We start from the raw sequence: 19,468 nt of genomic DNA, 5'->3' as shown, positions 1-19,468 counted from the left end.
TTTCCACATGGTGGGGGAGTCCAGAACTAGTGGGCATAAGTTTAGAATGAGAGGGGAAAGATATAAAAGAGACCTAAGGGGCAACATTTTCACGCAGAGGATGGTGCGTGAATGGAATAAGCTGCCAGAAGAAGTGATGGAGACTAGTACAATTGCAACATTTAAAAGGCATTTGGGTGAGTATATGAATAGCAAGAGTTTGGAGGGATATGGGCCAGGTGATGGCAAGTGTGACTAGATTAGGTTGGGATATCTGGTCAGCATGGACGAGTTGGACTGAAAGGTCTGTTTCCATGCTGTACATCTCTATGACTCTATTGGACTATAACCTGGTGTTGTGTGAGTTTAAAAAATAAATTGCAGTAGTTATGCAATTGGCAAACCTTTCAATACTTGAGCATAGGAGGTTGACAGGTAAACTTATAGAGAAGTTTATAAAATCAAGAGGAGTATAGACAAGGTTAATGGTAGGTCTCTTTTCCCTAGGTTGGGGGGATTTCAAACCAGCAGGCACATTTTCAAGGTGCGAGGAAAGGGATTTTAAAAGGATATAAGTTTTTTACAGAGAGGGTGGTTCACATGTGGAATGAACTTCCTGAGGAAGTGGTGGGTGTGGACACAATTACAAAGTTTAAAAGACACTCAGATAAGTACATGAATAGGAAAGATTTGGAGGGATGTGGGCCAGGAACAGGCAGTTGGGACTAGTTTAGTTTGGGATTCTGTTTAGCATGGACTGGTCCAGAAGGGTCTGTTCCTGTGCTGGTATGACTCTCTAACTCTACGACTAGTTAATTTGAATTTTCCAAAACTATCCCTGGGAGATTGAACCCAGCATAGGGGAGAGATTGGGCCCTCTTGGGGAGGGTGGGGAAAGTCCAGTGTGGAACGTCTGCAGGCCTATAGCTAAGGAAGATCTGTAATGCTGAACTTTTAACTTTATTTCTTCATTTTTCTACTTTATACAAAGAAGAAGAAATGTAGTGTTGAACTTTTAAATTAGATTGTTATTTTTCTACTTCTTACCTAAGATTTTGTACCTAGATCTTTCAAAGTGTACTGGCAACCTCTTGTGATGATGTTCAGTGACTGACTTCCATGGTAAACAAATAGCAAAAATGAAATTTATGGTCTATTAAGCCATGTTTCACTTTGGGATCTGACTTGTTCACTATTACCATCAGCTGAGATCATAACAGAAATTACTGATCAGTTAGTAACCTCAGTAGTAAGGAAATTGCTCAAATCTATTATTAAAGACATGGCAATTATGCACACAAAAATTCATAACATGATTTAGCAGAGTTAACATGGATTTATCAGAGAGAAATTAAATTTAATAGATCTACTTTTTTGAGGATATAACCAGTAAGGTGAACAACAGACACTCAATGGATCTAGTTTATACGAATTTATTTATAAAACGTATTCAAAAAAGTGCCGGCTAAGTATTACTTACACAAGTAGGCTTCATGAGGTTGGGAATAATAAATTAGGTTGGCCAATGAACTGAAAACAGAGAGAAGTAACAAATGGGTAGGCAGGTTGTAATTAGTTGAGTACTACAAGGACCAATGCTTGAGTTTTAGCTGTCTACTGCCTGTATCAATGATAGCTGAGGGGAGTGAGTATAATGTATCCAAGCATACCAATGATACAAAAAATAAGATGCAAGGAAGACACAAAGGGGTTACAAATGAATATAGATTGGTTGATTAACTGGGCGATAAAGTGACATATGAAAGATATATTAGGGTAGTATGAAGTTATCCTCTTTAACAGGAAAAATATAAAAGCAGATTTTTTAAAATTGTGACAGAATAGGAAATGTTTGTGTTCAGAGTCATGATACATGAAATGAAGAAAGTTAACATGCAGATTCAGCAAACAACTTCCACTATCTTCTTGCTGTTGTCATGTCATTGCTGTAAGATTTTCTTGGCTCTTTTACGTCCTTCTTTTCCATAATCCCAGATAAAAATAACAATACAGAATGTCTTAAGTTCATTCATCCAGTTCATCCTTCTCCCTCCCAGGACCGTCTTTCTTAAATGATTCCAAGGCCTTTATCTCCACTGCTTTATCATTATATTCTGAACAACATACAAATGAGAATTTGTAGATAACAGTCTGATGAAACATCTTTTACCCGAAACATGGATGACATTTCTCACATACAAATGAAATGCATTCTGTTTAGCAACACTTTCTCTAATATTCTTTGTTGCACATTTCAATGCATAGTATCGTTACATTTCTCTGTTCACACACGTTACATTAAACAGGACAGGTACTGATCAAATATCGTAATATCTGGATTGCATACCTTAGAAGTGATAGCAGAATCTTATGTTTTTCTGCTTAAATGTGAATGGTGTTGAGTTTGTGGAGTGAAACTCAACGCAAAAATAAGTTTTCTTGCTGTGTCTTACCAGATCCACTAGTTTATTTGCCATTGCCAACCCAATGATGAGTGTCTCTGTGCCACCTTAACACATGCTGTTCCCCGAAGTTGCCACTCACTGGATATCTGCCATAAGACCAGTATCATTCTGGCTCTGCCAGCTTGAAGAGCAGATGCCAGAGCACTATGACTGGTGATAGTTGACAAGGCTAAGTTGGCACCAAGGTTCACCAACAGTAACCTGGAGGACCTGGTTGATGGGATGATGCAGAGGAGGGTCATCCACTTGCTGGATGACTGACAGAGATGGCATAGTTCTGACCAGGCACAATGTCTGCCTGGTCAGAAATGGCAACCCAGATCAGTGCCTTACTTAGGGGTCAGAGGGCAGCACTTTAGTGGGAATAAAATGTTGTACTACAATTATTTGGAATTTTGGTAAGACTACATTTGGAGTACAAGACCTAGAGCATTTAGTTTGATCTCCTTACCTATGACAAGATATACTTGCTTTAGAGGGACTGTAACCTCGATTCACTAAACTAATTACTGGGATGGAGGGATTGTAAAGATTAAATGGACCTTTATTCTTTGGCGTTTAGAAGAATGAGAAGTGACATCATTCAAACAAACACAATTCTCACAGGACTGACAGGAGAGATGTTTCCTCCAACTGGGAGGACCTAGAACCAGGGGAAGCAGTCTCAGAATAAGGGTACATCATTTAAGACTGAGATTGGAGGAAGCGTTTTCAGTCAGAGTATGGCAAGGCTTTGGAAATTCTCTGCCGTGTAGGTTCAATCATTCAGCCATGTATGTTCAAGACAGAGATCAATAAATTTCTACATATTAAAGAAATCAAAGGATAGCAGGATGATGCAGGAAAATAGCATTGAAAGAGTCGATCAGTCATGATCTCATTGACTGGAAGATTGAACTCAGTGCGCTGAAGGGCCTACTCCTGTTTCTATTTCTTATGTTCTTACGTTATTCCCCGTGATCTTGAATGCCATGCACTGCACACATTCTGGCTTTACATGAGCTGCACCATAATGAGAAAGATTGTGACTCATCAAATGTACAATTGATATACAACTGTGCTTGTAATCCTGCCTACTACCCTAAGAGCAATCATGATGCATTCATTCGGTGCCAGTCCACCGTTCCAACCTTTTAGCCACCATGTTAACCAGATACTGGTTGCTGGACAACAAGAACTATCAGTTCTAGATTTGACTTATAAATCTCATCTGCAATGCAAACCCACATGGCCAGTATTGAAAGCTACACTGCCACAAGGAATATAAGTAATGATTAGTGTGATGAAGTAAAGGTTCTTGTAGCCTTAATTGCTCACTGCAGTATTGTCTTCCTTTAAGACTTTCTTTAAACACTAGTTTGTACATGGCTTCTATCGCCTCTCTGACTCTTGGCTTTTGGCTTGGGATCAGTATTTCCCTGAAGCAACGGACAGGTGATTTTTCTTTTGTTTGCTCACTGATGATTGCTCAATGTTCAGCACTACTCACAACTCCTCAGATACTGAAAAAGTTCATATTCAGATGCAGCATTACCTGGACAATGCCCCAGGTTTGGTATGAAAAGTGGCAAATAAGTTTAATGCCACACAAATGCCAGGCAATGACAATCTCCAACAAGAGACAATCTAACCACTGTCCCTTGACATTCAATGGTTTTACCATCACTGCATCCCCCATTATCAACCCTGGGGGTTCCTATGGACCAAAAACATAATTGGACTGGCTACAAGAGTAGGTCCTACAAGAGGCTAGGAATACTGCAGTGAGTACCTCACCTCCCTGACTCCCCAAAGCCTCACCACTTTGTAAAAGGCACATTAGGAATGTGATGGAATACTCCCCAGTTGTCTGGAAGAGCGCAACTTCAGTAACACTTAAGAACAAAGAACAAATCTTAATACCCAAGACAAAGCAGCCTGTTTGATTAACACCATATCCATAAACGTCCATTTCCTCCATGATTAACACTCACTAGCAGCAATGTGTACTATCGACAAGATGCACTGCAGAAATTCATCAAAGATCCTTTGACAGTACTTTCCAAACCCAGATAATTTCCATCCAGAAAGACAAGGGCAGCAGATACATTCAGTTCCATTCCAATCCACTCACCATCCTGACTTGGAAAGATGTTGTTGTTCTTTCAGTGTTGTTGGGTTAAAATCCCTCCCTTATGGAATTGTGGGTCTACCTACAGCACATAGACTGCAGCAGTTCAAGAAGGCAGCTCACTACCACCTTCTCAAGGGAAACTATGCACAGGCAATCAATACTGGTCAGCATCAGTAAATAAAGAAAAGCTCTTGTCGCCTATGGATGTGGACCGCTCAGCACTTGAGAAGTCATGAATAGTGCTGAACATTGTGTGATCATCAGCAAACATCCCCACTTCCAACCTTATGATGAAAGGAACGTCCTTTAAAAAGGTGGTTGAACATGGACACTATCCTAAGGAATTCCTGCAAAAATGTTCTGGAAATGAGTTGATTGCCCTCCAACAACCACATCCATTCTCTTTTATGTTAGATGTGACTCCAGGCAATGGAGTGATTTCCCCCAAGTTCAGTTGACTCCTGTTCAGCTCAAGCTCGTGGATGCCATATTTGTCCAAGTGAAGCCTTGATGTTATCCCCTCTACAATTCAGCTCTTTTGTCCATGTTTCCACCAAGGATGTAATTAGGTCAGGAGCTCAGTGGATCTGGTGGAACTCAAACTGGGCATCAGTGAGCAGGTTATTATCGAGTGATTGCCACTGTCAAGGGCACCTTTCATAATTTTCTTGATGATTGAGTGTGATTAATGGAGTGGCATTTGGCTGGGTCAGACTGGTCATGCGCTTTGTGGACAGGACATGTCATTGCAATTTACTGGGTAATTACAGTACTGCAGTTATACTGAAATTGCTTGGCTAGGGGCACGACTAGTTATGGGACACAAGTCTTCAATACTATTGTCGGAGTGTTGTGAGAGCCCATAGCTATTGTAGTATTCTGTGCTTTCCATTGTTTCTTGATATCAAGGGAAGTGAAATGAACTGGCTAAAGATTGGCTTATCATCTGTGATGGTTAAGACTTAAGAGGAAGCCAAGAATGATCATCCATTTGGCATGACTACCTGAAGATACTTGCAAATCACTCAGGCTGGCATTTTGTATTGATATATTTGGCTCCGCCATCGTTGAGTGGGGTGGATGGGGGGCTATTTGTGGCATCTTTTCTTCCTGTTAGTTGTTTAATTGTGCACCACCATTTACAACTTAATATGTCAAGACTGCTGAGGGCATACCCACCCTTCATTGAACCTGTCTGGGTGGCAATGATTGAGTAATAGAAAGTAATGAAGGATACTTCATGCCATGAGGTTGTAGATTGTGTTTGAATACAATTCTGCTGCTGCTGATTGCTCACAGCACCTCATGGATGCCAAGAATTGAGTTGCTAGATATACTTAAAATCAATCTCATTCACTATGATGGTAGTGCTACACAATGTCGGTTTTCACATTGTGAAGGCAGGCCTTCATCTCCGCAAGTACTATTTAATGGTCATTTTTACTCATATAGCATAAAGAAATTCATCTATCAGGTAGGTTGGTGAGAAGGATAAGCAAGCTTTTTCCTTTAGTTGGCTCTTTCAACACCTGCTGTAGATCCAGTCTCACAGCAGAATCCTTTACAACTCCATCAGTAATGATACTATTGACTCACTCATAGTGAAGGACTTTGAAGTTTCCCACCCAATGACAACAATTATCAATCCTAAGACATTTTCAATGCTTCCATGTATACAGATAAATCTGTACATGGTTTCTAGTAAGAGAATAATAGAAAAACACTTCCCTCATATTAGGACTCAAAACTTTCTCATTAAATCCAGCCAGTCTTAGCAAAATCTAATTCAAATCATGTCAGCACATTGTGCATGCTGGAATGTATGTGACAGGTGAAAGAAGGTTCAGAAGATGAGTCATACTGGATTCAAAACATTAACTTGCTTCTCTCTCCACAAATGGTACCAGACTTGGACTTTGGTGGTATTTGGTTGGTTGGTGGATTGAGTTTAGCTATTGCGCCCTCTTGTGGGCGAGCTGTGTTTACACTAATAGTATATTAATTCAAATGTACTACTACATTGGCTCTAAGTGTTTAGGAATGCAATTTTTTTTGTAGGAGAGCAACAAAAAAAAAAGCAACTTAATTGAAGAAATTTGTTTGGATTTTTTTAAATAATTGAATTTTGTTATATAGGCCTTGCTGGGAATATAACATATTGAGGTCAGTGGGTGCGGTTAAATATCTGCTGGTAGACAGTTTGAGGTGGTACTCTTTAGGTTCAGGTGAATCAGGGAAAATTCAAGTCTATTGTTTCATTAACTTTGCCTTCCACAGTCAAATCAGATGGAGATTCAAAATAATATTTTGTGGCTAGAGTGAGTAGTGATAATTTTATCTTTCCATCCAATTGACAACTGCTTTGATTCTATCCTAGCCTAAAAAGGTAGCAAAATCCGCAAATACATGTACACGGTGTGTGCGTGCGTTTGGCTCATCACACACTAGAAGCATGGGATCTCCATCTGAACTAGCACTCAAGGCCTTACTTTAATGGTACATCGCACTTGGGAGTACTCCCTCCACATTATTCCAACTTGGCTTCTTTGACTTTAATTTGCATTTTCTTTTAGATGAAAAGAAATAGTGGCTGAGTGCTGGAATGTACAAGGTTACTCACATACATTCCCTCAATGAAGGAGATTAGTCTATTCATCTCAGGGTGCAAAAAAAGTTTAAAAGCTACATATCAAAGATAAAAAAAAAAATCAACACCAGGTTATAGTCCAACAGGTGTGCTTCCACTTAAACCTGTTGGACTATAACCTGTTGTGTGATTTTTAAACTTTGTACACCCCAGTCCAACACCAGCATCTCCAAAACATATCAAAGAGTTATTTTTGCAGCAGTTTCCATTGTATTTTTCCATTTAAATTTGCTTTCTTAAATCTTGATAACACCAGAAAATCTTTATTTTTCAATATTCCAGAATAGTTTCAAATACTCTCAGACAAGTAAATGAGTCTAGTTACCTTTGAACTTTAGCTAATTCACTTTATTTGCTGCAATTTAAAACAAAAAACAAAAGCTCCTTGATGTGGAGAAATGTTTTAATGGTATTGGAGGTACCCTTAGGAACAAATAGCTTGGATACAATTATTGGAAGCAATTAGAAACACAAACGGCATATCAACTTTATTATAAAGCCTCTGGAATACACAAGGAAAAGGAAATGATGCTACATGAATATAACTTTGGAGCTGTATGAGGTACAGTAGTTTCCTTATTTAAAGGAAATTTACTTTCCTTAGGAAGGAGTTGAAGAAGCTCACCAAATTTATGAGATGAAACATTGTCTGATGGTAAAATGTTCAGTAAATCAGGCTTACAGCGGAGAGGTTTGGAAGAATGAGAAGTGATTTAAAATCAATACTAAGGCAACTTGACAGTAGTGGTTAACAGACTAATGTGGCTGGAGCGTTTTGAAATGCAGAAGGCAAAGTGTCAAAAGTGGTCATAAGCAATGAGAAGTTTCTTCCCTTGGTTGTGTAACTTTGTAATTCTGCACAAGAGAATTGTGACACTTAGACATTGATATTTTCCCCTTCCCTTTCTGTCCTTTGATTTGTAAATGGAGATCAGTTAGGAAAGTGGAATGAGATCCATTTTCTACCATACATAGATGATTATGGCCTCTTCAGTGTAAGTCCTATTGTGTGTAATGGTGCCTTTTTTTGGATGCAGATTTCAAAATCATTTAAAAACAATTATGTCTAAAATTTTATTAATAAAAAAGTGCTGGAAATCAAAATCAAGAAATTTGTATAATTTTCCCCTCAATCTCAAACCAGAGGAAAAAAGGTTAACCAGTGCAATTATGAAGCCAAAGATGCACCAAAAACCTTGAGTTTTTCACCCAGTTAAACAGGGAAACTTAAGTGATTCCAGCTCAACCAAACAAAAGGTGGATGGCCTAAGCCCTCAAGATCAATACTTCATTTACTCACTCACTGGATGTGGGCTTCATTGGCCAGGCCAACATTTTTTGCCCATCCTTGATATGGCAATTAACAGTCTTTGGAGAAGATCTCCAGTGTATCTTGTAGATAGTTTTAAGTAAGCAGTTGCTTTGTCCTGGATGGTGTCAAGTTTAAGTGTTGTTGGAAGTGCACTCATCTGGATGCTTAGACAGTACTCCATAACACTCCTGACTGGTGCCTTGTAGATGGTGGCCAGGCTTTGGGGAGTTAGATGAGGAGTTACTTGGTGTATTCACAGCCTTTGATCTGTTAGTCACCACATTTTGACCAGAAACTCAACTAGACAAGCTGTCCAAGGTAACCCCAGGTTATTGGTAGTAGAGACTTCTGCAATTGCAGTGGTCATTGCCTGCTATGAATGTTGTTACTTGCCACACAATTAGTGTGGTGCTAGAAAAGCAAAGCAGGTTAGGTAACATCCAAGGAAACTGACTTATTCCCAAAACATTGATTCCCCGGCTGGGCCTTTCCAGCACCACACTCTTGACTCTGGTCTCCAGTCCTCACTTTCTCCTCCTGGTCACTCAACAGCCCAAGTCTGGCTAGTAGGGAATTTGGTCTTGGACTACTTCAGTACAAGATGGTGCTGATAAATGAACTGCCCCCTTCATCGGGTCAGATCGGGCAAAGTCTTTGATGAAGCAGCTAATGACAGCTTAGGATGTTACCCTGAGGAACCTCTGCAGAGATGACTAACTATTAACCGAGTGTCAACCAGTTAACAGTTAACTTTGATTCCCATCAATGCCTGCTGCCAAATGCAATCTCAATAAAGACTATCTCTCACTACCATTCTCTTGTACACCAGGATGCATTGCACAAGCAAAATCAGAATTGTTATTTGCTCTCATAACAAGGTATATTGACATTTCCTAGGGGCTTGCAAAGAGTAAACAAGAGTCACAAGACTTGTGACATTAACTATTTTCTCTCCACAAATGCTGCTAGAGTTTCTCCAGGTACATGTTTTTGTTTCAAGTATCCAGCATGTGCAGTTTTAAGTATTACAGCACATAATCTATTACCAATCAGAAAAGTCCTGAGGAAACATAGCTGCTTTCTAGAAAGAAGAACAAGTCCAAAACAAAAGGATTATGGGTTACAGTGTCTAAAATTGGATTCAGCATTCCAGAAGACTACAATTGCCCAACTACAAAAGGCAAAAAGCTGTGCTCCACTGGAGCAGGCAAATGATAGAGATCAGCAGGAAAACAAGAGGTAGTTAAAAGGTAACCAAAAAAAAAAATTGGAATGCTACTACCAGGAGATCAAAACTATTTTCATGCTCTGTTGTTGGACAAAATGAAATCCACATGTAAATGAATTTGCAATGGCTTTTAGTAAAAAAAAAAGCTGGATGATGCATTAGAAGTTTTATAGCACTACAAATATTGCATGCTGTATATAAAAAAAAAAATCAGAAAGTGGTTTTACAGTGGTTTAATATGAAGAAATAAGTGAACATATTTTAGACAGATCAGATATAACTTTGGATCAAAAGAAGGCTGCTTAACATAGTAAGAGTCTTTTCTTGGTACATATACAAAAAGCACCTAAAATCAAAAAGTAACTGTACAAAGACAAAGTGACTTAATACTGAGGAATGTTGCTTTACGTGGAATGGTTCAGGAGGATGCCATTGACACCACTGGTTGAATAAAAGTTCAAATTTAGCTATCAGTGTCAAACACCAGGATATCTATATTAACAGATTTATTTCTGGTTTCCAGGGAGAAAGAAATTGCATTTTATATTGACCTGACAAAGTAGTGTTAGAGCACAATCCCAATATGATTGCATTCATTAAGCAAACAAGGATAATGTACTTATCCACAGATTCTCATTTTTGAAATGCCAAACCAGATGAGAAACCTTTAATAGCTTCAACAACCAGTTAATGATTTATTGCAATGACTGTACATTTCAAAAGAAAGAGAGTGAACAGGACTGCAATTAACAAAGTCCATTTGCACTATTAATTATGCTTACGGCAAGAAATTCTAAGGGAGAGTTTTCCCTCCCTGTCCATTCTCCCATTGCAGTTCCATCCCAAAAACAGTGAAGTCCAGCTTATGCAAGTGTCATCTTAGAAACCTTCACTCAAGTCTGGCATTGCCCTCCCTCTTCCAATATTAGGCTACTAACATCCAGAGTCCACAAACCCATTCAAGTTAACATATCAAAAAAAAAAAAAGGTCCCATATTTTAAGGTCTACAGAGTGTAAACATTCTAGCTAGAGAGTGTGCAGTAGCAACCCACTTGCAAGGGAACTAGAACACAGACTTCAAGCTGCAAAGTAGAAGTCAGGTGCACTCATGAATCTTCAATTTGCAAGACGACATTAAGGCAGAGGCTTCAATTGCCATGAGCAAATCTAAATAGCCAGTCACGATTTCCCTTTGATACCAAGCAGCTGAAACTTCTCATGGCCATTCACCAATGACCACATCCTCAGAAGCAGGGGGAAATTTTATTCCCTAAACCATTCCCCAGATAGAGAAGTTGGAAACAATGTCTCCCCAGAATTCCAGATGGTCAGGAGTACAATATTAGGGTGACTAAGTTCTAATGTCAATTACAGGACTTATTCATATGCAAGATTCAATTTCAACAGTTAGGTGGGGAAAATAAAAGCTCATCCAGGTAATACAGAAGGGAATAAAAGGAGAAGACAGAATGGTAGCATGTAAGATTTAGACTGAAATATTATTATTTGTTAACAGCTTTATCATCCAAAGTGTTGGAGATGACTCAGGATTTGCTTCCCCTACTATTCTTTTGTGGTCCAATTACAAAATCTGGATTTGGGAAAAACCCGACAAGATTGGTAGTTTAACAACAAATACACTATTGACTGAAGTAGAGACCCCTCACCACACCACCACTCACTGTACATGAACAGCTTTTATGCATCAAAATGTTTAGTGCATGAGCTACATTCCAAAATACTCCAGGAAGTAATGGAGTAAAAATGGAGATGTGGTTTTAAAGAAAAAACCACCACAGCATTCTAACTCATCTGGAACACCTTTGCTGAAGAAGTGTAATGATAGAACAAAGAAGAGCAGCTTAAAGCTTAATATAGCCAGTGACTGAAAGGCAGCAGCTGGTAACAGAAATGCTGGTCATATTTCACATCAGCATTAGAGTAGTTTTAGGCAATACCCAGATGCAAATATTGCTCAAGTATTCTTTTACAGCACAAGTGACTTTCTAGAAAATCATGTTTTAATCTCGGATTCCAAACCAACTGCACTAAAGAATTTGAGAACAAAGAAAAGGTCAATGAATACTAGAGGTAAATCACAAGAAATATAGTTTCCACAAGGATTTATTTCCAATTGAGGCAGCAGCATTTCACTTCCCTAGTTTGAGCACAAAAAGTAACTGGGAATACAATAGGAGTATGAACATGCAAGGAATAAGAAAAATTTAAGGAATTAGAAACCAGAAATTAATCAAATGCAGTTTAAAAAGCTTATGGCTAGAGCCAAGGAGACAGATCCACATTTCTCAATTCAGTTTTTCTACAACAGGAATGTAGTAAAGTTCTGAAACTGTTACTAACATTTAACAGTGAACAATTAACTTTGATAGAACAGTTAGCCAACAAAATGGTAATCTGCCACAAAATTGACACTGCACATTTTAAATAAAGCTTATATACATTTTGCAGCAAGGTTTAAACACTCAGCTACTGTACATCAAAGAGAACAATTGTAGCACACCTGATAATTTAACTCCTTTTTTAAAAAGGGAGAAGTCTGATCATTTGTGATTACCCAAAACAAGTCATTTTTGGCTAAGTAGTAAAAACCATGAGTTCATTCATAAGCAGATGTAATGACTGCCAAATTTATGTTGATGCAATTTACTTATTAGGCAAGTATTCAGCTGTAAATATTTAACTGTAGAACTCAAGTTTAAATATCCTACAGTTCTACTTTTGACCATTTGCAGTGCTCTTAAGTCTGTATGAAGCCATTCAGTGCATCACAGAACAGAGAAAGTTGTGTCAGAAGACTGATAGAAGGGAATGAATACTGGAATGCTTAAAATAAGTTGGTTGGTTTAGAGGTTTATGAAGTTACCTTCAAAAAAAGGGGAGGAAAAAACTAAAATCTTTAGGAAGAGCATGAGTCTTAGACAGAAGTTGTTCTCTAGTATTTAAGATAGCAAATATTTGCAGGGTACAGAAGCTTTAGCAATTACAATATGAACAGTTACAAGTTTAAACACCATCTGCATCAAGCCATACAAAAATTAGAAATTGTATTTAACATAAGAGGTCTGAAAGCAGAACTTGAATGAATGTTTATTTTCCTCCAAGTGACATCATGGCAAGAAAATGGGGTGAAAAACCAACAAGTGAGGGGGAGAAAAAAAACCAAAAACAAAGGCTTAACCCATCTGATATAGGTTCAGATTTTCAGGTAGGATCAAACCAATACACGTCCTGATGCTTATTTCAGGATCTGCAGGACTCAGGCTGCCTCTGCTGGAATAGTGGGTTGAGGGTATTTAAAAAGCCACATTATAGTCATGAAACCAGCAGTGATTACCTTTTGAATAGTTGAAATTAAAAAAGGTAAAGTATATATTTAGTGTAAAAATAAAGGGAATGCACTGGAGGAAAGACCAAAGCATCCAGATGCCCTACTGACGTACTTTGCCAGGTACATAATTTCTGTCGATGCTTTCCTCTTGTAAGAACATGTGCAGGCAGCGTTCATTCTGGGCCAGTGGATGACCTGCAATTCTAAAGAGAAATTAAAGGAAATTGTCAGAGATATATACAAGCTTTTAGTATTCTGTAATTGCTAATTATAGCACTAAATATGGTCTTAATATTTCAAGCTATAATGGCAATCATCAGTTGTTCATGTTGCAACTACATACTTATAATGCTATGTATCTGCATTTCCAACAACACTTAAAAACACTTTGCCACATTCCTTCAAAATAAGAAATTTTATCCAAATCTGTACTCTAGGAACACCTTTTTCCTCACAACCTAAAGCTTTCTACTCACTCTCCCAGAGAAAACAACCCAGATATTAACAACTTGGTAGGAAAATAAAAAGTGAAAAAAAACTTTACAGTTAACTCTTTAAAAGGACAAACTTTGAACAATGTTCTGCTGGAATGTGTTTTTACATAATACATTACTTGTCTTCTGTAATAAATTTATCAATATTAAAAAAAGTGCACTGAAGTAGACAGCTGTCTCCTGTCTCAAGTCTCAAGAATTCTTGCCATTAAAGCTAATGTTTAACAGGTAACCCATATTTGTATACATGTAGCTTTATCTTGAGGCAAGTAACTAGGAATTGCAGTGAAGATAGAGGACCTTCCTGAATGGGAAGTGTAGTAGCTATTAAAGGATTACTTGTTAATGAATTGTTCTAATCCAGCTCTTCTTTCTTCAATAAAAGACTCATCAAAAATTCCTTCATCCATTCTAAATGGAAGTTGACGTTTCAAAGCTTTTCCTGGTAGTGGTGGCACAACAATCTGCAGTGGAATTAGGAAATAAAAAAGGACAATTTATTGCATTGAACACTTCCTTACCCAGCTCCCATTACACTTTGAAATTATAACCTATTCAAGGAAGTATACTTTCAAAGTGGATGCTTCTCCATTTCCCACACATGCTAATTCACTCACTCGTTTTGCATTAGTGACTCCATTCTGCTGCCACCCATAAACAGCAATTTAGACAAGCACCCAAAAATGAAAAAGTAAATCCTGTCACTGGATATCAGACTTCTCATATGCCTTGCTTAGTTTGTTAGGTTGCTAACAGATGGTCAAAGTGAAAAACAAGAGAATTGCAGCATATTATCTTGAAGCAGTTTTAACAGCAAACAAAACATCAATTTGTAATGAGTTTTTGCAGCAGCAATATGCACCCCCAAGAATCACTAGCTGGTTGATAGACCTAGTACATTTAACTCCTTGCTGAGCTGCCCCTTCCAGGTGGAATACTACACAGCTTTAAGTATATGAAAGCAATAAAATGCAGGATTAAAGTACATGTGCTATAGGATCTTGTTAGAAACAAACTTGGGACCAAGATGTTGTAGAGATTGCAAGGATGGTGAAAGTATTAGTATTCATGTCATTTCTCAATGAAATTGACTAACTTTAAGAATCTATACATGCCCAGCATAAAAGCAAAATAAAAAAAAGTCGTACTTCTCCAAAAAGGGTATATTATTCAAATATCCCCAAGAGAACAGTGCAATTTAAACAATCTCAAAAACAGTCAAGGCTGAAAATAGGTAGCCCCAAGCAGTCCCTAGTTTAGAAGTTAGAAGAGAAAATCTCCAGAAAACAGAAAAAAAAGGTTCAGGATGAAGAGTTCAAAAGGAACCTATGTTAAGGAGATACATAACTTGTTAACAGTATGTTTGATACTCATTGCCCTCAGCTCCCTTTAAACAAAAGATTCACCTACCTCTTTTTTAAAGACTTTGATCTAGCCGTCACACCACAGAATTCCAGAAATCCATTACTCAAGTCATTCAAATCTCAGTTTTAAATGAAATATTCCTTTATCCCTAATTATGTCCCCTTTTGAGATTCTCCCACCAGTCGAAATAGGTCAACATCTATTGTGAAGCCTGCTCAGTCTTGTTTCAATAGGTTATGCCTGATTCTTTTACAACAAATTAAATGAAAACCTACTTTCTTTAGCCAGAGTATCCACAAAGGTATGAGGGTTAAACCTTTGATTCATAAAAGTATTTCATAGATCTTGCACAGTATATTTGTGAGCAAAAATCCTGTATACAGTGTTAGCTTAAGGCACATTTGAAGCGGAGAGAATATGGTCAACAATCAGAATGAAAATTGTAAAGCCAAAGCCTATTAAGCCAGGAATCTATCAATTGGGAATCACTGTACCATGCATTTGCAGTCCAAGTCTAAAATCACATAGAAAAGGCAATGACTTGGGAAGGTACTAAAAAGGAACTGTGGAAAGCTGCTGCAGTGCACCTTAGTAAAAGGCTTCCATTGCATTACACTTATGGAAGCAGTGAATGTTAACAGTAGTGGATCAGATCCTGAAATCAAAGAATTGTGATTTTTACCTTTGTTGTTTATTGTGTCCCCAACTTGCTGGCACTACTGCTGCTTGACACAATCTTTAAAATTGGTGCAAGGGAAAGAGGAAGTCTTCCCAAAATGATCTAAGATTACAAAGAGACCTTGATCAATTGGGTCAATGGGCTGAGGAGCAGCAGATGAAGTTTAATTTAGATAAAGGCATGGTATTACATTTTGGTCAAAACAAGCAAGGGCAGGACTTACGCAATTTTTTTTTTTAAAAAAAAAAAGGGGGCTTGGGTAGCATTGTAAAACAAATCAAGGGGCTCAAGCACACAATCCTTTGAAGTTTGTGTCACACTGACTGTGTTTAAGGAGTGTTTAACCACACTTTCCTTCATTGCTCAGACCTTTTTATTACAGGAGTTGGAGCACCACATTGAGGTTGTACAAGATTTTGGTGAGGCCTCTTCTGGAGTAATGCATTCAGTTCTGCTCACTGTTATAGGAAGGATATTATAAAGCTGGAGAGATTTCAGAAAAGACTTACCAGGAATGGAGAATTTGAGTTGAGGAGAATTTGGGAGGTTTTCACTGGAGTGTAAGAGATTAACGGATGTCCAGATAGAAGCTTATAAAATCATGAAGGGGCATAGGTTAGGTGAATGGCAAGTGTATTTGCCCTCTGTTGGGGATTTTAGGAATAGTAGCTTATTTCTAAAAAGAAAAAAAAAAGAGAAATATTTAAAGGCTATTTTTAAATAGACAGTGGCTCATGTGGTATGAACTGTCAGAGGAAGTGGTGGATACAAGTACAGTTACAATGTTTCAAAAGAAATTTAGATAAGTACATGAGTAAGAAATGTTTGGAGGGATAGAGGCCAAGTGCAGGCAGGTGGGACTAGTTTAGTTTGGGATTATGGTCAGCATGGACTGGTTGGACCAGAGCAATGTTTGTCGTGCAGTATGATGAAATCTCTCAAGTTGTCCAAAAAGGATTATGAAAAGCTTAACATATGAGGAACATTTGTTGGCTCTGGGTCTATACTCCATGGAGCATAGAAGGATGGAGCGGGATCTAATTGAATTATACAGAATACTGAATGCCTGGATAGAATAGATATTTTCAATCTGTAGCAGAGACTAGGACCCATGGGCACAGCCTTAGAGTAAAGAGAAGACCTTCAAAACAGGTAAGGAGAAACTTCTTGAGCCAGTGAGTGGTGACTCCATGGGATTCATTGCCACAGAAGGTTGTGGAGGTCAGGTCATTGAGTATATTTAAGATGGAGATACAGTGCTATAGGGAGAAAGAAGAAGAATGATGAGAAACTGGTCAGTCATGGTTGAATGGTGGAGCAAACTTGATAGGTTGAATGGCCTAATTTCTGCTCAGTCTTCAAACCAGTTCGTTGTGAAAAGGGTTGTTTTACCACTATAATGGGACTAAAAAAAGGTATAAAAAAAAACATACAAAATGAGAAGTTTACCCATTTATTGCAATGCTAGCAAGTTGTAATCTATATTCGTTTAAAGACATGTTACTTGGCATGTCCTAATTAAGTGCTCTCAAATAACAAAAAAGCCAAATATAAAATTGCTCAAATTTAGTCACTTTCCTATGACATTACCTTACTGTCTCTCTCCAATTCACTTTTTAACCATTCAAAGTCACTGTATCGCCTGCGCACACAGGAATCCTTCATCTTAAAAATGGGAAGATTTGTCTGCAAAAGAAAAAAAAAGTTTTGCTCTAATTGTTTTCATGCATAGAGCTAGAAATAATGTTTTTCTACACACAAATCAATTGCCCTTCCAACACAAAGACAGACATCCTGCCTAAGAAAATAATCTGTTTTATCAAATCAGTAATGGGACAGCACACTTGATTGTTGCTGTGCTGCATGCTATCAAAATACATTGTACAAGCTGTCTAGCCACAACTCAATTGCCAACCAAGAATAGACATCACCTAGGACATTAATCTTTTGTAAGACAGCTTATTAATGGCCACAATGAGGCTCATCATACCTAACCCTTCACCTTTTGCATCCCTTCAACATTTGATTACTTTCTTTGACATCAATCTCTTCAGTTCTTACTCCTTGCAATACCTCAACCATTTCTGCTTCAATAACACCTGCTAATCAAAATAAAGTGGTTACAATTCTGAAGGCGGCCATTTAGCCACATTGTTAGTTCAAGTCCTCTTCAAGAGCAATTCACCTAACATAATCCATGATGGCCCCCATAGTTTCTTCAGATAATTGTCTACCTCTGAGGAATTTACTGACTACTTCCATTAGACTGTACATGCCAGTTCCTAACCACATGCTAAAAGCAAGAGTTCATGTGGCAAAAGAAAGTGGTAACCAGCATCAAAAAAAAAGTCACTTCTGGTTCTGGATTTCTCCAGAAACAAGAACTTCAAGTCAAATCTCAAAGTCAGACCTCCAAATTTACTAATCTACCTCACAACTGGAGTTTCTCAAATAGAGGGGGAAAACAATTTTCTTGCACCCTATCAAATGCCTTCCTAAAACAAGGCAAGATGCTACCTAGAACAATATGATACTCCAGGTGAAACCAAACCAACGGTTATTAAACTTTCAAGCTTTAACAGCCCAACCCTTTAGCTTTATTAGCTTTCTCAACCTGCCCAAGACATTCTATACATTTGAGCACATGGCTGATTTTGATAGTGTAGGGGGATGTGCTGAGAAGAGTTCACAGGTTGGCACAATATTGAGCGCTGAAGTGCCTGTTCTGCACTGCATTGTTCTATGTTCTAAGTGCTCAGACCCTTCTGTTCAAGCACTATTATATTTATATATAAAATATTAAAAATGGAGTAAAATACTTTGTTTAAAAATATCAAATTTCCTTGCTCTCTAAAATAAATATTTCATTTTTTTCCTGCATTGAATGTCAGCCACTTGACTGCTCATTCCAACATTATGCCCTTTTCAACTCACTGTCCTCCTCAGTTCACAATACAATACATGTGTGGTCAATTTGTTGACATGGAGGAAAGGGACAAGTATGGTTCTGTTCGCCGAGCTGGAAGTTTTTGTTGCAAACGTTGTGTCCCCTGGCTAGGTGACATCATCAGTGCTTGGGAGCCTCCTGCAAAGCGCTTCTTTGATGTTTCCTACGGGTGTTTATAGTGGTCTGTCCCTGCCGCTTCCGGTTGTCAGTTTCAGCTGTCCGCTGTAGTGGTTGGTATATTGGGTCCAGGTCGATGTGTTTGTTGATAGAGTTTGTGGATGAATGCCATGCCTCTAGGAATTCCCTGGCTGTTCTGTCTGGCTTGCCCTATGATAGTAGTGTTGTCCCAGTCGAATTCATGTTGCTTGCTGTGCCTCAGCCTCCAATGCTGTAGGGAAAACAGCCCTAGCCTATTCAACCTCTATATAGCTCAAAGCCTCCAACCCTGGCAACATTCTGGTAATTTTTTTCCCCCCTGAACCCTTTCAAGTTTCACAACATCTTTCTGATAGAAAGGAGACCAGAATTGCATGCAAATATTCCAACAGTGGCCTCACCATGTCCTGTACAGCTGCAACATGACCTCAACCACTACTCAATACTCTGACCGATAAAGGAAAGCATTCTAAATGCCTCCTTCACTATCCTATCTACCTGCGACTCCACTTTCAAGGAGCTATGAACCTGCACTCCAAGGTCTTTGTTCAGCAACACTCCTAGGACCTTACCATTAAGTGTACATATCCTGCTAAGATTTGCTTTCACAAAGTGCAGCACCTTGCATTTATCTCAATTAAACTCCATCTGCCACTCAAGAGCCCATTGTAATCTAAGGTAACCTTCTTTGATGTCCACTGCACCTCCAGTTTTGGTGTCATCTGCAAACTTA

The 19,468-nt window shown here is 38.4% G+C and overlaps 1 protein-coding gene across 1 annotated transcript; it reads right to left on the bottom strand.

Annotated features, from left to right (window-relative positions):
- Window positions 1-11,853: 11,853 nt before the first annotated feature.
- On the bottom strand, window positions 11,854-17,347 carry LOC122546912 (sorting nexin-12). The gene is made up of 3 exons (XM_043685525.1): window positions 17,223-17,347; window positions 13,928-14,052; window positions 11,854-13,297 (listed from the first exon to the last, which is right to left on the bottom strand). Exons 1-3 carry the CDS (start codon window positions 17,295-17,297, stop codon window positions 13,195-13,197), a joined length of 303 nt encoding a protein of 100 aa, XP_043541460.1. The 5' UTR covers window positions 17,298-17,347; the 3' UTR covers window positions 11,854-13,194.
- Window positions 17,348-19,468: the final 2,121 nt, after the last annotated feature.

This window comes from Chiloscyllium plagiosum, unplaced genomic scaffold, assembly GCF_004010195.1.
Source record: "Chiloscyllium plagiosum isolate BGI_BamShark_2017 unplaced genomic scaffold, ASM401019v2 scaf_12306, whole genome shotgun sequence".
NCBI lineage: Eukaryota > Metazoa > Chordata > Chondrichthyes > Orectolobiformes > Hemiscylliidae > Chiloscyllium > Chiloscyllium plagiosum.
Note: the sequence above shows the minus strand (reverse complement) of the source record. Positions and strands in the feature narration are given on the sequence as shown.

What these genes read in the sequence shown, in the direction of transcription:
- LOC122546912 (XM_043685525.1), bottom strand. Translation starts at nt 17,297, where the DNA reads ATGAAGGATTCCTGTGTGCGCAGGCGATACAGTGACTTTGAATGGTTA. An exon ending in AATTGGAGAGAGACAGTAAG is followed by an intron (nt 14,053 to 17,222) that starts GTAATGTCATAG and finishes ATTCCACTGCAG; the next exon opens with ATTGTTGTGCCACCACTACC. An exon ending in TTAGAACAATTCATTAACAA is followed by an intron (nt 13,298 to 13,927) that starts GTAATCCTTTAA and finishes ATTTCTCTTTAG; the next exon opens with AATTGCAGGTCATCCACTGG.